General features: G+C 36.3%; 1 protein-coding gene across 3 annotated transcripts in view; it reads left to right on the forward strand.

Annotated features, from left to right (window-relative positions):
• Nucleotides 1-14,375, forward strand: part of ESRP1 (epithelial splicing regulatory protein 1) — an 85,233-nt gene that overhangs the window by 65,617 nt on the left and 5,241 nt on the right. For all 3 annotated transcript variants that reach the window (XM_044658199.1, XM_044658201.1, XM_044658200.1), the window contains exons 13-14: nucleotides 2,958-3,126; nucleotides 12,753-12,903. In XM_044658199.1, coding sequence (XP_044514134.1) covers nucleotides 2,958-3,126; nucleotides 12,753-12,903 — 320 coding nt within the window. The remainder of the gene's footprint in view (nucleotides 1-2,957; nucleotides 3,127-12,752; nucleotides 12,904-14,375) is intronic.

Raw genomic sequence — 14,375 nt, forward strand, 5'->3', positions numbered from 1 at the left:
CAGAAACATGGAAATGTCTTCCCTTCAAAGGTTAGATTAGACCAAATGCATTTTATCATTCTGAAAAGGATGTATTTTGAGAGGCAGTTGGGTTGCTAAGTAGATAAAATCATGCTCTTTAAGTCAAAAAGATCTGAGTTCAAATAGGAACTCGGATTCTTACAAGCTGTGTTGTCATCGGTTTTGTTTGCCTCAGTTTCTTCAATTGTAAAATAGGGGCAATAATAGCACCTACCTCCAAGGTTTGTTGTAAGGATTATATGAGATAATAATTGTAAAGAACTTAACATAGTTGGAGAGAAAAGAAAATGAACTTAAAAACTATAGGATTGTTTTTGTGTCAACTCACATTGTTTGGATTCCCACTGCTGCAGCTTAATATCATGTTTATTCCTTTGTCTGAAATAATATATACTTCAAGGTCAAGTTCTTTCATCCTCATGTCATGTTATTAAAGCAAATGTACAATTCTGGGTGCATTTCATATGTGCTTTTTGACGAGTGCTATCAAACTACCCAAAATAAAATGATACTTGAGAGTCATTAAAGAGTTCAGTGTTGAAGATCTGAAGGACATCTTCATTCATTGACCCTTGAAATAATCTCACTGGCTGTTTGAAGGCATATTGCAGGGACGATATATTAAGAAACAGTTCTGCAAAACTTTTTCTTTTCTAAGAAAATTCATAATTAAGTATCCTAGTTAAAAAGATAATTATACATAAAGCTAAGAGAGAGTCTTACCAGGAATGCAGTAATATAGTTCCCCAAATTCTCTAGGGGATATATTTAAGCCTAAGAGGCACCAATGTGTATTTATCAAAAATTTGGGTAAAAACAAAATTCTTTGCCTTACATTGTTTAAATACAAAGTGGGTGTATTCACTTACGTCAGTTTGTCACCTAATCATTCTGCTCATCTTATGAGTTCGAGACAAGCACGCTGTAACAAATGGGAATGGTAAACTTGCCTCAAATCTCAGGTCTGGCCTTGACTTTATAGTTTGTTTTTTAAATTTTTTAAAATTTAAAACCCTTCCGTCTTGTATTTAATTTAAAAACCTTCCATCTTGTATTGGCTCCAAGGCAGAAGAGTGGTAAGGGCTAGGCAATCGAGATTAAGTTACTTGCTCAGGTTCACACAGCTAGGAAGTGGCAGAGGTCAGATTTGAACCTAGGACCTCCCGTCTCTAGGCCTGACTCTCAATCCACTGAGCCACCCATCTGCCTCCAACTTTATAGTTTTTGATTGATTATATTTTTAGTGTCTCAGTTATCTTTTCAGTTCATTGCATTGATCTGAATGTAAAGTTAGATCATTTTCAAGGGCAATTGCTTTCACTTGTTCCAATGTAATTTTAGCCACTGTAAAGAAGCAGACACTTATTAAAATTTTGTCCTGTAGGGTAATTATATGAGGAAGAAATTATTACCTTGAAAAATTCTAAATAAATGTTGGTATTGTTTTCTATATGATCTGGTATATTTCTTTCCTTCCTTTCTAATATGGGAGAAATAGCATGAGTTGGTGAATTGGGGTGAAATGACTTGCCCAGGATCACACAGCTAAGAAATAGCTGGGGCCAGATTTGACCCCAAGTCCTCTCTACTCCAGGTCTGGTGCTTTATCTCCTCTACTGTCTAGCTGTCTATACTTGGTATAGTTGTGACCTGTGAAATATTCTGACCTGTGGGGGTAAGAAGAGAAAGAAGGTTAAAGGCAAGTTGCCTATTCAGTCAAAAATATTCTTAGGATAGTCTTAGGCTAAATATGATTTGTAGTTATGATTCAAAACTTTTTTTTTTTTACAATTTTGACTCTACCATAACTACGTTTTTGAATGAGAACTGCTCACTAAGAGCTAAGCTGAGTGATTTGAATCAATCCTTTTGGGGAAGAAGTGTTGTTCATTACCAAAAGACAGGTAGAAGTTTAAATAATCCTAGCTAGTTACTAGGTCAGTGCCATGCTAAACAACCCCAAGAAGAGAGAGATAGTGGGAGCACAATGGAAAGAATATGGAAGTAGCAATAGAAATTGAGGAGAACTTGAGTTTGAATCTTGGCTCTGCCACATGCTCCATGAGTAACCATGGGGAAGTCACTTAGCATCTTTGGACCTCAAGCTTTCCTTGTTTGTAAAATAAGGTTGGACCAGGTGATGTCTGAAGTCACTTCAATTCTAAATCTACGTTCCTATGATCCTAAGATTGTTAGTTCTAAAACCATTGTCAACATTAGGTTTAGCTTTAGATCTCTTTGAATTAAAATCTGAACCTACCAAATGCAGGCTACCTATTGCTCTGGATTAAACATAGCTCCAATCTGACTTGAGACATCTGGCCTATAGATATTCTTCCTGGGGTGGCATTGATCTAGAGTAGACTGGACCCTGGTGGGTCTTTCATTACTCTTGAGTATGTTCTGTCCCAGATTTCCTGGAGGATAGAAGAAGGAATACTATATGAACTAATACATATGTTAACTTAAATTCTTGGTAGAATTAGCAGCAGGAAGGGTATCAGCAAGAGCATGGAAGGAAAAGAGTATCAAGAGGTTTTAGGCTGTCTTCAAAGAAGATAATTGGCCCTTTGAACAACTAGGAGAGTGTTGTAATTTGTTTTAATAAATTATGTGAGCTGCCCTCTATCCTAGGGCTGATGGAGAATTGAGATCACTTAGGCTACTGGGAAAATACTTCATATCCTGCTTAGAGGGCAGACATCAGACTGGTACCATTTCACACACCATTTATCAAATTTCCTAGGAGAAATTGTTTTCATGTCAACAGGATGTATGAATTCTTTGGAACCAAAAAGAAATGGTTTGGGAAGGCTGGAAGTGATCTGTCTGAGGAAACTCATGTCTACACAGTTTGAATCTAAAAATGATAACTTTGTAGTCCTTTAGCCAGTAAAGAAGCTGCCTGTTCTGTAACTCCCCTTTTTCCTATTTAGGTCTGTCTCCTCCCTCCTACACGTTTCCAGCCCCTGCTGCTGTGATCCCAACTGAAGCTGCCCTTTATCAGCCTTCTGTCCTTCTTAGTCCCCGGACATTGCAGCCCTCCACAGCCTACTATCCTGCTGGCGCACAGCTTTTCATGAACTACACGGCATACTATCCCAGGTAAGGCACGGAGGAAAGTGGAAACTAGAGGCAGGAACAAAGAAGTCCTTGTCCTGCCAGCACCTAGAGCTCACAAAAGAATATTGTCTGTGGTCACACTCAAGGTTAGCCCCACAGGGAACAGATCCTTGTTGCTGAACCTGTGACCAAAGGAGAGATCCTTTAGGAAGCCCTCTTTGGTTCTTTCTGGGCTAAGTGTGTGGGCAGTTTAGTTGACATGTATATTCTCTTCGCATTTAAGGAAATGGGACGAAGGAAAGTCTACTTCTGTCCAGGGAGACCAATAGTGACCATTAGCACAGACCTTGAGAAAGGGCAATAATGCATATAAACATTCGGTTGTATTTAGTATAAGTTAAATATTTGTTAATGACATATAATATATTATTATTAAATATTAATGATAGCTAGCATTTATGAAGCACATTATAATTATTTCACTTTAAAATTATTTCATTTAATTCTCGCGAGTACCCTGTGAGTATAATTATAGGTGCTTTTATTATCCTGATTTTACAGGTAAGGGAATTGAGGCTGAGGGATCTTAATCACTGTCCAGGGTAATGAAAAATTTTTGTCTGAAGTAAATTTGAACTCGAGTCTTCTGATTCCTAGTCCAGCACTCTATCTACTTACTTCTTGCTACTTAATACCCCTTAGCTCATTTATGTCAACTATAAATCTGGAAATCCATTTCTTAGTGGTTTTTGGATGACTAGCAAATTTGGGTGAAGAAACATTTGAGGATGTTTCATTTAGCAAGGTATGATAGCACATGCCTATAATCCTAACTATTGGGGAGGCTAAGGCTGGTGGATTTCTTGAGCTCGATATGAGTTGGTTTTTTTATCTTTGAAATTTTTATTTAATTAATTGAGCTCAGGAGTTCTGAGCTGCCATAGGCTAAGCCACTTGGGGTGTCTGTACTGTCTGGTTCTAATGTGGTGAACCCCAAAGAATGCAGAACCTCTAGGCTAGTTACAGAAGAGTGAATTGACCCAAGCTGGGAAAATGAATAAATCAAAACTTCTATGATGAATCAGTAGGGGAAGTTTGCCCTTGAGCAGCCATTCAAATTCCAGATTGGGTGAGACACACCTTTTCTCACCCCCACCCCCAAAAAACCCCTATCATTCATATGTAATATATAAAGAAACATAGACAATATAAGCATACATTGTAATAGGACACATCCTATAATACTCATAATTTTCTTTAAAATTAAATTTTCAAATATTAATCCTTAAAAATCAAAACTTTGTTTTCTTAAATTTGCTAGATTTCTTTTTGAGTTTTATGTACCAAGTGATTAGCCTTTTGAGTTAAGATCCTATGGCACTCTGGCTATTGTGGGAATTAGGCATTGGATTAATTGGAACCTGCCATTACAGTGTTCTTATTGATATAAATTATCTTCTTAATTCTTCTCAATCTTCATCAGCTTATTAAAGTCTTGCAAATTAATGTCATAAAATACAACTTTGAAAGCTGTAAGAAACAATATGATGACTATTCTTGATCCTAAAGGACCAATGATGAAGTATCCTATTCATTACAGATACACATATTCTCTCTCTCTGTTTTGTTTTAGTTGACTCTTTTTTTTTTGGTTACAAGAATACAAGACATTCCTGAACCCCCTGGGATGAGGCATGTAAAAGACTGGGAATGAGAGAGTATAGATTTCTGTTAATTTTGGGTAAATAGACGGACTGATCCTGTGAAATATTGCATGGTAGTGGCTAGATGGCACAGTGGATAAAACACCAGGCCCAGCAACTGGAAGATCTGGGTTCATATTTGACCTTAGACCCTTCCTAACTAGGGTGACCCTAGGCAAGTCACTTGACCCCAGTTGCCTAACCCTTGCCATTCTTCTCTTTTAGACTTGATACTAACATAGAAGGTAATGGTTTTAAAAGGGAGAAAAAAGAAATGTCACATGAACTTTTTATGTATTTTATTTTAAAATTTTTTATTTTAAAATATTTTTCCATGTTTACATGATTCATTTTCTTTCCCTCCTCTCTTTCTTCCTCCCTCCAAGAGCTGACAAGCAATTCCACTGAGTTGTACAAATGTCATATGAACTTTTAAATGAATTCCTTTATAAGTTTTATTTAACCGTTTAAAAAAGAAAAAGGAAATTTGAAGCCCCAAAGTGAGTGTCTCTCTTAGGGATTATACAAAATATGTTCTCTACCTTCATTACTGTAAAATGGGAAGGATTTGTATTCCTATTCACACTACTTGACATAGTGCCTGGCTCATAGAAGGTACTTAATAAATGTTTCTTGATGGACTTAAAAGAAAAAACAACTTAGAACCCATAAAGAAATGTTTCCATAGAAGAAAAATGAGTGAATTAAACTTTTAAGAAGTGCTTAAAACTGAGATCCTAATGTCCCGGATTCTTACAACCTATATTAAGTACTGACTTATAGGTCAGTACATGAAATATGTACTGAAAATGGAAAGAACACTTAGGAGGGGAGCAAATCAGGAGACCCAAGTTATATTCTTAGATCTGCCACTGGTCACCTGAATGACTTGCAGTGAGGCATTTCACCTCTATGAATTAAGTTCCTCCCTTGTAAATGAGCCCATTGCATAGACTCTTCTTTAAATATAAAATTCTAATTTCCATTCAAAGTTACAGGTATTTTTTATATCACTTTTGTTTTCAAATATAATCTTTTCCCCTTCCATATTCAGAGGCTAATAATAATAGTAGTAGTAATATCAGCTACCAGTTATTAAAGTGGTTTATAAAGTACTTTGCAAAGATTATCTCATTTTATCTTCTTGACAACCTTTGCAGATAGATGTTAGTTGTTAAACCCATTTATAGATAAGGAAACAAGAGACAGAGGTAAATCACTTGCCTGGGGTCACACTGTAAGTACATTTCTGAGGCAGAAATTGAAGTCATCCCAACTCCTGGTCTAGTGTTGGAGTCCTAGGACCACCTAACTGCCTACCTTGTTACAAAGAATTAAAAAAAAGAAAAAAGATAGAAATCACAATAAGCCAGTAAGTAAAACTGACCAACACATTGTTCTATTTCTTCCATTTCGTACATAAATTTTTCTAGTTGTGAAATAAAAGTCTCATTTTGACAAAAATTCAAGCCTTAAGATCTTATACATGGAGGTAGAAGGGACTTCAGAGTCATCCAATCCAATGCATTCATTTTACAGATGAAGAAATGAAGATGCCTAAAGGTTGAGGGGGTCTCATCCAAGTTTTCACAGGTAGAGCTCAGATGTATTACTCAGGTGTATTTGGACACTATCTCCAGTGTTTTTCCCCTATATCAACTGTACTTATTCTAGGTTCATGAAAGAAAAGAAAAATCTGTAAGATTATAAGGTTTTTGTAATAACATTTAGGAATTGATTGTCCAAGAGGAATACAGCAGCACCCTGCAGAAATCCCATGAGGCTCTTTACCCAGGTGTTCTAGAGACCTACCTTTTAATTCCTAGGATGAAATGCCAGAGTAGCACATCCTATTGGCTCCTTGTCAAAGACTATTACACCACTCATGTAAGAGATCATTTCTCAGTAATGCTGCTGGTATCCAGGGTGAGCTTCAGTTTTGATTCTGAACTTTTGAAATTTGTTTTGAATGTGGTATAGAATATAACCGCTTGCTTTTCCTACTAAAGAAGCTTCAGAGAAAGAAGCCAACATTGTAGTCCTAGCTCACTTTTATACATTGCCTAAAACCATGCAGAGCACTTTCCTAACTATAATTCTAAGTATTAGACTCATTTTACAGAAGAAGAAACTGAGGCTCTTAGACATTAAGATTCTCACACCTCAATCTAATATTATTTCCACTCTTAACCAACCACCCCATGCTTTACTAAGTCCTCTTGACAGACTTACTCCCCAAAGCAGCTGACCCACATCACCATCCTTTCCCCTCATCAGGTATAAGAACACTATTATTACTCCCCATTCAATGTCCTTGTCTTGGGGACCAAAGTAGAACAGAAAAAAAATGTTATGGCTAATCTATAAATGTATACTGGCACTGACTCTGCCTGCATTAAGAAAAAAATGTGGGTTGTAAACGAATGCATGCCTTTTACCTAATGGATGAAAGTGAGAGGCTTACTATTTTTGGACAAATATGGAATGCAAAGTGGCTTTTTAAAAGCTTTGAAGTCAGGAAGACTCATCTTCTCGAGTTTAAATCCAACCTCAGACACTTACTAGTTGTGTGACCCTGGGCAAGTCACTTAGCCCTGTTTGCCTCAGTTATCTCAGATGTAAAATGAATTGGAGAGAGAAAGGGCCAAACTTGGGATTCCAGAGTGCTTAAGAGACAGCCGTCAAAACCTTCAGGTAAAATGGCCAGCACCATCTAAGAGGAAGATACCATTCTCAGCTATATTTCTGGAAATACCATCTGTGATACTATAGGAAATATGTTTTCATTTTCCTCTTCCTTTTGAAGTTAAGAAGAAGAGGTGAAATCATGGCTATTTATTCATCTGCTATTGGGTAGAAAACATAATGCCATGCTGTCTTCTAGTTGAAATAATAATGTCCCGCTCTTATGTAGCACTTAAAGATTAAAAGTGTGTTTTATGTAAATAATGTTTTTAGTTTTTAAGTAAAGTAAATAAGTTATGATAGGGCATAGATAATGTTAAATATGTAGTTTTTTTTACATTAATGTGTCCACTGGGATATACACTTTACTTGTCCCATTTGCATTTGACTCCATTGGAGCTATAGACAGAATCCTAGCCTTGAAGTCAGAGAGACTTGAATTCACATCCTTCATCACACTATTGTGTAAGGTTGGGCATATCTTCATCTATAAAGTGTAGGAGTTGGATTTCATCACCTCTAAAGTCACTTCTCTGCTTGAAGCTGAAACTTTCCTATATGTGAATGTCAGTTCCTTAAGGGCAGAGCCTGTGGTTTTCCTATCTGTATCCTTTTTAGTATTTTGTTTTTCATGTTGTGCACATTTTATAAATGTTTTTTCTTTCATTCATTCCACCTTTATATTTATTATTATATTTTTGTCCAGTCACGTCTGACTTAGTGACCTCATTTGGAGTCTTGTTGGCAAAGGTTTGCTGTTTCCTTCTCCAGCTTATTTTCCAGATGAGGAAACTGAGGCCACCAGGGTTTGCTGACTTGCCCAAGATCACATAGCTAGTAAATGCCTAAGGCCAGATTTGAACTCAAAAAGATAAATCTTCTTGACTTCAGGCATAGAATTCTATCAAGTGCACTACCTAGCTAACATTATTTTATAACAGTGAAAAAATATGACTATATGGTAGACCTAACAGTTTTAATTTTAGTAATAATTCTTTATGATTAGAAAAACATAATTTCCTACATTTAAATCAGTCACACCACAAGTATTTATTAAGCATCTCTTATATGCTTAAGACTCCCCTAGGCATTAGTGGATACAAATGTAATGAATAAAATAGTAACTTCTCCAAAAGGAAATTAAGCCCCTGTCTTCTACGTATAGGATGTTGGATTTGTTTCATGATCTCTAACATGATATGGTCCAGAATATAATTAAACTTGACTATTCTAGTGAGAATCCCCATCAGAATATGATATTTGAGTTCCATATTACCCATACTCCTGTGTATTTCAAAAGGTCTGAGGGGTGGTGGTGAAAAGAGATATCTTTTGGAGAAAGTAGATAAAGTAGACCTTAAGAAATACATATCTAAAATGTGAAGAATGTGCAAGGTATTTGGAAGCCACTATGTAATCTGACAGTATTGTTCTTTGGAAGAGTAAGTGATTAGGGGCTGCCCTTTTCCTTTTATCATGAGATGGACAGAGACAGGTCACTTAAGTAAAAACCCCAGATCCATAAAATGAGCAGAAAATAAACAATAATGGAATGTACACCATGGATAATCTATGCAGAGATATATTTTTCCTTTCCTATTAAATCTTTGCTTATTTATTGTCTCCTCATTCCTTCTTATAAAAGAATGCCCTCCCTTCAAATCGGTAGCATGGGTGGAGACCAGTTTAGAAGAGAAGCCTGTCATGTGTCTCCAATTAAACACCCATCTTGACACTTTGGACAAAGATGGATTAGACTTGCATGTTTTTCTGCCTTTGTTATAACACTTTGGCTGGCCCATTTTTTATTGGAGGCTATAATTAGTAATGAATCATCTTGAGCAAAGGAGAAAAGCACCCTGGACAGGCCTAAGTTCTGGTTTGAATCCTTTTCCCTGAACAGTGCTCTCTGTCCCACCCAATTAGCCTTTCAATAATAAATGACCTGTATAATTTTCAAATGAGTTTATGTAAATTAAAAGCTTTCTCACAGCCTAAGCAGTAAGCTTCTGGGTAAGCAAGATCAAGGCTTTAAGTAATTACTACTTTGTCAATTTCTACTGTTTAATTTTGAAATTTATTGCTTTCTTAATTTTCTTTTTGTCATGGCAGTACTTCTTAGAGAACTTTCCTTTTGCAATTTTAATGAGTATAAAGCTAATTCTCTTATTTTGCTTTACTTAATAAAGAAAACTTACCAATATCAAGGTTAAAAAATATTTTTTTCATTTCTTTTTTTTTTTTTTAAACCCTTGTACTTCGGTGTATTGTCTCATAGGTGGAAGATTGGTAAGGGTGGGCAATGGGGGTCAAGTGACTTGCCCAGGGTCACACAGCTGGGAAGTGGCTGAGGCCGGGTTTGAACCTAGGACCTCCTGTCTCTAGGCCTGACTCTCACTCCACTGAGCTACCCAGCTGCCCCTATTTTTCATTTCTAAAGATATTTGGTCACCCAAATATTTAATTCAGCAAACTACAATATAGGATTGAAAATTAGTGAAATTTGTAAAATTAACTTTTGGGGGGGGGGCAACTAGGTGACTCAGCGGATTGAGAACCATGTCCAGAGACAGAAGGTCCAAAGTTCAAATTTGGCCTCAGACACTTCCTAGCCGTATTACCTAGACAAGTCACTTAACTCATACTGCCTAAGCCTTGCCATTCCTCTGCCTTGGAACCAATACACAGTGCTCATTCTAAGACAGAAGTTAGGGGTTTAAAATAATAAATTTTAAAAATTAACTTTTTCTTATTGAGCCTTATGAAAGTTTAATAATTATTTCTAGACTTCAAAAATTGGCAGATCAGTAATGACTCTTACCTCGTATTTTTGGTGGCTGCCATTTCTAGATGGGACAAGGGAGGTGGCACAGTGGATAGAATACTAAGATTGGAGTCAGGAAGATTCTTTTTCTTAAATCTGAACTCGGACACTTAAGAACCCTGTGACTCTCAACAAGTCAATTAACTCCATTTGCCTAACCCTTATTGTTCTCCTCCCTTGTAACTGATACTCAGTATTAATTCTAAGACACAAGGTAAGGGTTTAACAAAAATTATTGAGAAGAGTATGAAGAGCTCATCTTCAAACCAGAACAACCTGAATTCTATTCCTTACTCTGAAACCTACAAATTCCTGGGCTTCTCCTTGGACTTCTCAGTGCTCCAGGGAGCTCTCTAATAAATTGCTAAGAAGATGCCAATCTGTAGTCCTGGGCTTCAATTCAGTTGTAAGCTCCTTAAGGGCAGGGACTGTGCTTTGCCTGTCTTTTATTCCCAGTGCTTAACACAGTTCTAGACAAAAAGTAAGTGAATTAATTAATCCAATCTGGGATTATTGACTTGACTGTGAGGTAAAGAACATTTTGAAATCTCCCCATACTGAAAAAAAATCATAGTTCTGCTAACATATTTACATATGTTTGTATATCATTATCCACATTTATTGCTTTCTGTTGCTTGTTAATATAGATAACCCTTATGAGTATATGTGTCTATGTAAGAGACTATTTCTGAGCAGTAAGAAAATGGGGGCATCTAGATATTGATTGTTAAGATAAGAAGCATCAATTGTTATAATAATAATCAGTAGGTTGATGTTTTGGCCTTTGGGGTTTATAAAATTACTCCAAAAAATGAATGATAAGGAAATATGTTTTGCATGATAATACATGTATAACCTAGAATAAATTGCTTATCAGGTCTGGGAGAGGGAAGGGAAGAAAGGAGGGAGACAATATGGATCATACAGCTTTGAAAAACTTCTATGGAAATTTGTTATTAAAATTTAAAAAGAAATAAAGAGAAAAAGAAATAATCATTAGGTTGCCATTAGATTGTTTAACAGGGTCTAAATTTGATGAAAATGGAATTTGAATACCATAATGGAAAGAGCAATGGATTGGAACAATTAACTTTACCATCTGGGCAAGTCATTAGAGCTCTCCAGTTCCTGGGGTTTGTTTTTTGTTTTTTTTTTTTCATATTAAAATGAGATCTCTAAGATGACTTCTAGAATTCTATGACTTCAAGCCTCTGTCATTTTAATTGAAGGCAATAGCTAGGAGGGCTGCTTTTAGGAATGAGGATCTTAACACCTCAACTATTTCAGCATCAGTTGAAAGTAGGTAGAGCTCAGAATTGGTAAGATATTATGATGGATCGAAAATAATTGTGAAGGAGAAGAGGTAAAAAAGTATGCAGATTTTTTAACATAGTTCTCCTTTCATAATGTGTTCACCTCTCTTTCATATGGATAAGCTATTGCTTCTCTGCCTTTTGGCTCAGATCAAGTATAGTGTCAAATGGATAGGCTACATACCTTAGTGAATAAAGATTAAATTTTTTTTAGTCTTAAACTCCATAATTATTTCGGCCTCCCATATGAAAATGTTCTACGTATGTGCTTTCAGATTTCTTTTAGTAGTGGTAATGAATTTACCCTGACTCTACCTTGTAGCCAATGGTGTGGTTTTAGTGGATTTTTTTTCAAGATAGCTGGCTGCGATTAGTTGGACATTCAATGGGCAGGGAACAGAGGTGATTCTGAGTAGTCTAAATGGGAATCAGTCCTGTAACTGTGGCCTCATTGAGCATTTATAACCAACTGAGGTCAAAATACAACAGACAAAATTCAGTAACTAATGTGCTTTGAACTCTTTGGAGTTGGTTACTAGAGAAACAACAGATGGAAACATTAGATAACTATATTATCTTTGGATAATTTGACTGTAGTTGAGCTATGCCCTACTTAGGAAAACAAAAAAACAATGTCATATTGCTGGAGTGGGTGAAATGCTTTGTGGGAACTCAGCTTGCAAAATTAGCCCTGAAAGGCATTTTGCCTCAACCATCTACCTTCTGATAGTGCCCTATAGAGCTATAGAAAATGACAATGTCTTTGCTAAGTGAAATTTATGTTTTAGCATTCAAGTTATGTTGACCCCAACTAATTTATTTAGCTTTCATTTGCCTCTCTGGGTGTGATTTGGATTAATAGAAGTTGGCCAGTTGGCTCATTTTGGAAATAGCACCCTGTGGGAGAGTGACTAGAAGGCTTCATTTTCTTTTCTATGAATCACAAGGAAAGGAATATGATATTGAGAAGGAACATATTATCATTCTTTGTTGAATTGTCTACTCTTTTCTTTTGCTTCATGTCAGTGAGCAATGCGTATGGTAGGAAGCCTGGGAAAACTTGTTTTTCTTAAGTTGTTGAATGTATATTGTAAAAGATTGTCATATGTTTCTTTTGGTTCACTGTACTTTCTCTCCCTCTAGCCCCTCAGGTTCATCTAATAGTATTGGCTACTTCCCTACAGCTGGTAACGCTAGCAGTATCCCTCCACAGCATGGCACCGTGGTCAGAATGCAGGGCCTGGCCTACAATACTGGAGTTAAGGAAATTCTTAACTTCTTCCAAGGTTACCAGGTCAGTAGCTTTAAGGAGAAACAAAATTCTCAGTGCCCCTCTTAAGTTAATTAGCCTGAAAATATGATGAGAGGCAAGGAGGGTTTTTTTTTTCCAATTTTAATCTCTTAGATATGTTTTTTAAATATCCAACTGAACAGCTAACCCCCGAAGCAAAGGACAATGGTTAAGCACCACTGGAGACTAATCATGCATATCCTGTTTTTATAGTATATCAGTTTATGAAAATGGGAGCTTTGGTGTTCTATGTAGTTGTCCTATTTTGTCATAGTTCTTAATCTATGTCATCTCCATTTCTTTGCTATGTGGAAAGGCTCTTTAGAATTTTAGAAGATGGATTGTTTCTGTAGAACTGGTTTAACTATGTAAGAAAATGTGTTCAAGTTCATCGTCTTCTCCTTGCTTGCACAACATCCTATCCAGTTAGTCTGCAAAAAGCAGCCTGAAGCCAGTCTAGGTATCCCATAACGATTAGCATTCTTCTCTTTAGCCAAGCTATTTATCACTGGAACAAATAAATTGATTTTGGTAGCAGACCTTCAATCTGTGATAAATTTAAATATTGTTATATTTAAATATTAATATATCCAATCAAAAAATCCCTTTTCCCTCTTACAAAACTTGGGATACTTCTTGTGAGAGAACTTTTTTTATAATGAAGTTTGAAATTCCTGATTATGTCTGAATTTAGAAACAATCATTTCATTTAATTGTTTCATCAGATTGTGATTCATTTTCTACACACACTTTTTTGTTTCCACTTTTAAGTCTCACTCTTCATGCAAAATGCTTCTTGAGTTATCTATCATCCGTACAGAATATTTCCTCACTAAATATCCATCAGTAAGCGTTTTTTTAAAAAACTCTTACCCTCTGTCTTAGCATCAATGGGAAGTATTGGTTCCAAGGCTGAATGGCAGTAAGGGATAGGCAATGGAGGTTAAGTGACTTGTCTAGGGTCACATAACTAGAAAGTGTCTGTTATCTGATTTGAACCCAGGACCTCTAGTCTTTATACCTGGCTCTCTAGCCAATGAGCCATTTAGATTCCCTTTTAGTAAACATTTATTAAGTACCTGCTGTGTACCAGGTACTGTGCTGAGCTTTAGGGATACAAAAAGGGACAAAAGACCTCCCAGTTCTCAAGGAGCTCACAGTCTAATGGGGAAAATAATAATTAAGCACATCTATACAGACAAGCTATATACAGGATAAATAGGAAATAATTACCAGAAGGAGAACACCTGAATTAAAAGAAACTGGTAAGGGCTTTCTAAAGAAAATGGAATTTAGTTGGGACTTAAAGCCAGGAAAATGAGAAGCCAGACATGGTGAGAGAGAGCTCCAGGCAGAAGGGTAATGCCCAGATAGAATGTCTTGTTTAGATCATGTAATGGAGAGCAAGCCATCTTGCCTCCTTTAGAGAGTCAGTAAATATTTTCCTCTTGTGGAGAAGCATCCATTTATCTGAG

Source organism: Gracilinanus agilis, chromosome 1 (genome assembly GCF_016433145.1).
Source record: "Gracilinanus agilis isolate LMUSP501 chromosome 1, AgileGrace, whole genome shotgun sequence".
Taxonomy (NCBI): Eukaryota; Metazoa; Chordata; class Mammalia; order Didelphimorphia; family Didelphidae; genus Gracilinanus; species Gracilinanus agilis.